Genomic DNA, 7247 nt, shown 5'->3' with positions numbered 1-7247 from the left:
AAGTTTTTTTTATATAATTTAACGAAATATTAACAAAAAAGCCGACAAAAAGAAAAAAAATGAAACCACAATGTACTAAATTGATGCATTTTAAACCACAGAGTACTTAAGTGCGAAAGTGCGAAATCATAGGATACTAAATGATACACTTTAAACCATAGGGTACTAAAGTGAAAAATGCATAGGTTGAATAAATATAATTATTTAAAATTCTATATTTATATTTTAAATTAATTTAATAGTATATATTAAATTAGAGAAATTTAGTAATTTATATTAAAATAATATTTAACAAAAAATTTTATTTTTGTATATTTTTATTTATGATGTTATTCCCATATATAGAATAACCTCTTATGAAAAAACTTATTTTCTTGTTCTAATATGAATAGGATGGTGTTAAAAAAGAATATGATGGTGTTACTGTTAACACAAAATATTAAAACCTATTTATATATCTATATCTCTATATAATTTTTCAATATCAATAGCTGATGTGGCAAATGTCTTTTTTTTTTTTTGGCACTTCTAATTTTTTTTTTTTTTTTATAAGTGGATCTTTCTCTCTTCTTTCCTCCGCATATATCTCTGATCTCTTCCTATCTCACCGTATTTTCCTTCATCTCCTTTTATCCACCGTATGTTCCTTCATCTTGAACTCGCTCCTTCAAGAAAACTCCCATTCCCCCCCCCCCCCCCCCCCCCATCCACATCCGTTCTCTTTTCTCCCCATTCTTTGAAAATTCAAATTATTATTAATAATAATTTTTAAATACTAATTTTTAATTTTAATTTGATTTATATTACGAAAAGTAGGTGATAATAAATTTAAGTGCTACAATCAAATTCGCTTCAAGTGATATTTTATATTTTTATGAATTAAAAATATTTTTTTCCTTTCTCAAAAAATATTTTTTCTCTCTAATTTTATTTTATTTTAATTGCTAATTATTTTTTTTAAATTTAATTTTTATGTAGAAAAGAAGAAACCAGAGCCCTTATAATTTATCACAGTAATAAACCAACCCCAACGTTAATCACCTTTGGTTTTTATTTTTTCCTTCCCTTTTATTCTTGCATTAAATTATGTTTTTTTTTTAATTCCTATCTATGCAATAATTTTTATCTTTTATAGTTTTTTTTTTGTTTTCTTTCTTTGTTCTCCATTGAATTATATTTTCATTATAAAAAATTTCAATATATTTTATATTATTAACCAATCAAAATTGATTATTTTTTTATATTTTTATATTTTTATTTGTATATTTAATTATAATTTATTATAATTTTTATCCGCAGCATCGGGGGTTCCTATATTAGTATTAAATAAAAGCAAGTGACTATGGGTTGTTGGCCTTTCGGTCAGTGATTCTAAGCCCAAAAGACTTCTAAGCTCAGTAGAGTGTTTGAGAATGATAGATGAAAAATCTAATTCTACTTTCAGAATCAAAAACTGATTTTGAAGATTCCAGAATCAGAAGTGAAAAAACTGCTTCTTCCAAACTGATTCTGATTTTGGACTCAAACTTCAAATTTTTTTTCATTTTAGATTCAAAGTATAAATTTAACATTAAATTTAAAATTTGAAATTTTAAATTCATATTTGAATTTTTAAATCTCAACTTTTAAAATTTAAAATTTAAAATTTAAAATTTAAAATTTAAAATTTAAAATTTAAAATTAGATTTTAAATTTAAAATTCAAAATTTAAATTCAGATTGGAAAATTGAAATTTTAAATTTAGATTAAAAAATTCAAATTTTAAATTAAAATTTTTGAAATTTCAAATTTATTTTTTGTACAAATTTGAAATTTAAAAATTATACTTTTAATCCAAATTTAAATTTTAAATTTAAATTCAAAATTTAAATTATTTTAAAATAAAATTTAGTAAAAATATTAATATATACATGCATCAAAATTTTTTTGCCAAACAGCTTTAGAAAACCGCTTATGAAAAATCACTTTTACCTAAACTCAGCCAAACGCTCTACGGCTTTTCACCAAAATCAATTCTCCAAATCAAAATCACTTTTACAATAATCATTTTTTCAAAAATTAGACCAAACAGGTCCGATAATTATTGGGAGCTGCAAGCATTTCTGCCTAAGTTATTTGTTAGGATTTGACCTTCTTGTAACATATTTGTCCACTTAAAATGGGACAAACTATATGATTTTTTATTTTTTTTTAAAAAGGAAGAATATTTGCACTTGGATTTGATATAATAATATTGGATCAGACCACTAATATCGAAAAATATCAAAAAAACCGAGTTGAATAGCAATCCGAAAATATTACTAGGTCAAGAATCAACAATTCAACCAATGGGTCAACCACCGTAATGAGAAAGTATTAATTCCTTGACCAAATTAAGTAGATATAAATTTTTAAATTTCACTTTTTATAAGACTAATTTGTGTTAATAGTAAAATCTGCTTAAGTGACTTTAAACACTTGGATTTTAGTATTATTTAATTAAAAGAAAATTTGGACAGTTTGATTAAAATCAGATTGGTTCACTTATACGATGGTTGAGCCGCAGGTTCGAACAGTTCAAAGCATTTTTTGGACTAATTCAGATCAAAGGATTGAATCGAGCCGCTTTGTAGACTGAGACACGATCCAGACAATTTGATTTTTAAAAAGATAACAGACAGTTTGATTAAAATCGAATTAGCCCACTTGTACGATGGGTGAACTGCAGGTTCGAACAGTTCAAAGAGATTTTTTGACTTACTCGACTAAAAAAATTCGGACGGTTTGATTAAAATCGGAATGGTTCACTTATACAATGGTTACTGTAGGTTCGAGCCATTCAAAATGATATTTAGACTTGCTCAGTTCAAAGGATTAAATCATGCTGCTTTGTAGATTGAGTCACGATCGACCGGTTGAATCAACCAGTTGGACCTGATTTTAAATCATTAAAGATTATTACATTTTGCCCCTTTAATGCTTATTATTATTATTATTATTATTATTATTATTAATGAAGGTGACATTGTAACTAAATAATAGGTACCTCCCGGAATAATTAGGAGGTTTGAATGTTGCCTTCAATTGTGTTTTCAGGTTGGTCAAGGACTAAAATCAATTCCCTGCTTGAGGAATAGAATTAATGGGTTTTATTTATTTATTTATTTACTTAGTTTTTTGTTTATGTGACTTGTGTATATAATACAAATTTATTGATGTTCATGGATGTGAAGGGATTTGTGACGCATGCATGGACGCATTTGGCATTGGATCAATATCTTGCGGCTTTAAATTTATTTAAAAAATACTCAATGAAGATTCTATTTGGATGTCAGAAAAAATTATCTAAAAATAACTTATTCTGTATGAAAATTTTTCAATATAATTGTAAATACGAAATTTGATTTTTACAAAAATTTTATTATTCATAATTTAATAGAATAATATATTTTACCTATAAGATAATATTTTTAAAAAATAATTTGAAATTTGAATAAAATATTTCATTATAAACATTGAATCACACTCCGTATCAATCAAATGCACAAATTATTCGAATAAATTAAAAAAATGTATTTAATATTTAGAAGTAAATGTTAGGGGTTCTTGCATGACTTATTTTATTTTCTATATTTGTCTAGTTTAGGACTTCTATTTGTAGCTGTTGGTATCATTGTTCTTTCAAGGAAGGCCTTAATGTTCTATTACCATTTGTGAACCTGTTTTAGCAAAGCACACACAGAGTAAGGGAACAATTAATACACAAACTACTAAGTATAAATTCTAATCCAAGTAGCTTAATTCATCATGTTACAAAAGCCAAGCATTTCCCTATCCATTTTACTTATTCCCCAAATTTATTCCTTATCTAAATTCCTATGGCAATCACCAACCATTATTATATAATCTTTGCTGCAACATCATATATATATTGCTTCAATAAGAAGTACCAGCATTAATTCTCCTTGGCTTGAACAACATTCTTTTTGACATGCTCGACAAGCACGTCGGGTTCGGGCATCACCTCCTTTACCGCATCATCGGAGTAGAAGCGGTTCGCCCATTCGGCCAAGAGAGGCGTCTTCGCCTCGTCGAGGATGTTTACACCAGTGTTCATCATCTCTACTGCTTTGAACCAGCTCAAGAAGCATCCTAAGGCCATGTCCAAATATCCTATCGTATCTCCGCCAAAGAAGGCTTTTCCTTTGCTGCATTTCGTAAAAGCACTTTCCAACTGCTGCAGTGTGGTTTTCATTTCTTGTATTGCATCTTCCTTATTCCCCGGAAGTAATCCGATAACGACGCGTAGTGGAGTAGGGATCTGGGACAAGAAAATCATAATTAGTTTACATAAATAAAAGTTAAATCTGCCTAGAGACTTTCTTATTAGCATAAAAAAAAAACAGGCATTATGAAGTGCTTATGATTCATATAGACCTCTTTTGGAAATCTCTCTACTTTTTTTTAGTAGATATAAATCTTTTTAAATATTTTGATTTGAAGACATTTAAATAACTATTTTGAAAATCACATGCAAGAATCAATGACAAAATACTATAGACATAAAAAATTCAGATGAGATCTGAAAAAAAGAAGAAGATTTAAATGTAGGAAAAAAAAACTAGATAGCCAAAATTGCATGCGACTTGGCTCGTGCCGTGTGCAGATATGTGTGTTTAGTGAATGACACCACTCTTATTATTACCTAAACAAATAGCTTGTGGACGATGAAGTATATAAGTTACTAATATATGCCATGAGTTTTTCATGTACAGCTAAACTCACATGTAGTAATTAATGCACAAGCTTCTAAATAAAGTCTATTAAATTTTGGGCAACCGATTTGGCCTATTGGTCAAAATAAAGTATAAGAGTAATCCTTTAGGAGTATGACAGAGTTGCACTGCAACCTTCCTGCCGGCACATCCCACCGCATAAAATTTTGGTAAACTTCAAATACTTCTCCTGTTGTTTTATATTTTTTCATTTGAGTATTCTATAGTTTAAAATGTATCAAATTAATCCCTGTGGTTTCGTACTTTCTTACTTTAATACCCTGTGGTTTAAACTATATCAAGTGAGTATCATGTGCTTTCATTTTTCTCTTTTTATTATCCATTTTACTAATTTTTTTTCTTTAAATCAGTAACAAAGTTAAAACTAAAGGGTACTAAAGTGAATATTCGATAAACCTAGATAGGATATTTGAAATTTTTTGTATCTAATTTAACGAAATATTAACGGAGGAAAAAAAATTTCAGCGATAAAGTTAAAACTAAAGGATACTAAAGTAAATATTCGATAAATCTAGAGAAGGTATATGAAGTTTTTTGTATATAATTTAACGAAATATTAATAGAGGAACCGACGAAAAGAAAAAATAAAACCACAGAGTACTAAATTGATGCACTTTAAACCACAAGGTACTAAAGTAAGAAAGTGCGAAACCACGTAGTACTAACTTAATACACTTTAAACCATAGGGTACTAAAGTGAGGAAGTGCGAAACCACAGGGGCTAACTTGATACACTTTAAACCACAGGTACTAAAGTGAGGTAGTGTGAAACAACGGGGGTATTTGAAGTTTACCCAAATTTTTATTTATGAAAATTCAATAATAACAATAATAATACCAAATAAGGCCTGATTCTAGTCCACAAACCTTGTCGTCCACATATTTGGCCCAAAAGCGAGCTTGGGCTCGATCATACGGATCCGATGGGAGGATAACCGGCCCATTAACGGCCCAAACTCCNAAAATAATAATAATACACACTAAATAAATAGCTTTAATATTTAAAACAATATAGATATGGATATAGATAAAATATAAAATATAAACACAAATAACTTCAGGGTATAGTTTAGTTTTTTAAATTTTAAAAATAAAATAAATATAAAATATAAGATATCATAGTAAGACGGCATTACGCGCCCATTGAAGTGATCAAATTATAATATAGTGTGCTCTGCGCGGATAAACTGGTAAGATACAGGAAAGGAAGTTCTTTAGTTGTTTGTGTGGGTGGTGAGTGGGTAGAGAGGAATATATGCCATAGGCACGTAATGTTAAGATTTCGGGTTTCGGTTGTGTTATGTTTTTTTTTTTTTTTTTTTTTTTTTTTTTTTTTTTTTGGATGTTATTTTTGTGAACCCTCTTAGTGTTACCTCTGATTCAATGACCCAAGTGCCAATTCGGGGAAGCGTTTGTCCCACCTTTAACGTGACTTCGCTTTCCCCCACCACATACTTAGGTGTCTCCTTCACTCCCTTTTTTTCTCACTCGACGAGGAGTTAAGGTTAGGACAGATATTCTACTAGGGGCAAGAGTAGGTGTTCCGGGCCGGGTAAACGCTCAGGTACTACTAGCAGCTCGTATAGCTACCTCAAACCCGGCAATTACCCGGCCATTAGGAGGGTAGTAAGCAATAAATTTTTTTTTACCCCATACACATCTTCATTGCACTATCGACATCGGAGAGGCAAATTCCGATCTTTACATCGCCTTCGCCGCTAGTGTCCAGCTCCTCTTTTGTCACGGCCATATCAATCCCGTATCCACATCCACTGCTTCTTCTCTCTCACTGACTTCAAATCCATCACCGTTTTCTTCTGCAGCGCTCTGTCGCGATTCTCGAAACCCTAATTTCAATTCACTCACAACAAAAAATTTTAAAAAGTTACAAAACATGAGCCCTTTTTGTGCGTCAAGAAAAAAAGGAAAAAAAGATATGAAGAAATGGAGATTAAACCATGTAAACATATTAATTGAGCGATAGGGGGGAGAAAAAAAAATAATATGAAAAAAAAATATGAAGAAATGGAGATGAAACCATGTAAACATATTAATTAAGAAATAGGGGGGTTAGGAAGATGAAGCATTAGATAGAGATGGTATTATGTAAACACATTAATTGAGTGGGGGTTTAGGAAGATGAAACATTGGGTGAAAATAGGAGTGGAAAGAGAGAAGAGGAAAGAGTGAAGGAGAATTCGCCACGTGGCAAAAAATTAGGAAAAATAATGTATATGTATAGATGTATAGATATAGATATAAATTCCAAGCATGCGCAATTTTCCACCGTGTTGGAAAATACTTGTTTGATCCAACCTAAAAATATTTTTTATAAAAATACCTTTTTTCAGAAAAATATTTTTATGGATTTTACAAAAATTGATGTTTTCTTTTTTGCGCTTTTTTTCTTCATGTTACGTAAAATTTTTTTATTCAATTTTTTCACCAAACCAAATAAATATAATTTTTTTT

The 7247-nt window shown here is 29.5% G+C and overlaps 1 protein-coding gene across 1 annotated transcript; it reads right to left on the bottom strand.

Moving 5' to 3' along the window:
* Positions 3720-6525, bottom strand: LOC109714619 (glutathione S-transferase U17-like). The gene is made up of 3 exons (XM_020239316.1): positions 6432-6525; positions 5643-5731; positions 3720-4300 (listed from the first exon to the last, which is right to left on the bottom strand). Exons 1-3 carry the CDS (start codon positions 6523-6525, stop codon positions 3935-3937), a joined length of 549 nt encoding a protein of 182 aa, XP_020094905.1. The 3' UTR covers positions 3720-3934.

The sequence above is a fragment of the Ananas comosus genome, linkage group 8 (assembly GCF_001540865.1).
Source record: "Ananas comosus cultivar F153 linkage group 8, ASM154086v1, whole genome shotgun sequence".
Lineage (NCBI taxonomy): Eukaryota > Viridiplantae > Streptophyta > Magnoliopsida > Poales > Bromeliaceae > Ananas > Ananas comosus.
Note: the sequence above shows the minus strand (reverse complement) of the source record. Positions and strands in the feature narration are given on the sequence as shown.

Coding starts and splice junctions, on each gene's coding strand:
- LOC109714619 (XM_020239316.1), bottom strand. CDS start 6,525: ATGGCCGTGACAAAAGAGGAGCTGGACACTAGCGGCGAAGGCGATGTA. Junction 4,301..5,642: donor CCAAATATGTGGACGACAAG/GTTTGTGGACTA, acceptor TTCTTGTCCCAG/ATCCCTACTCCACTACGCGT.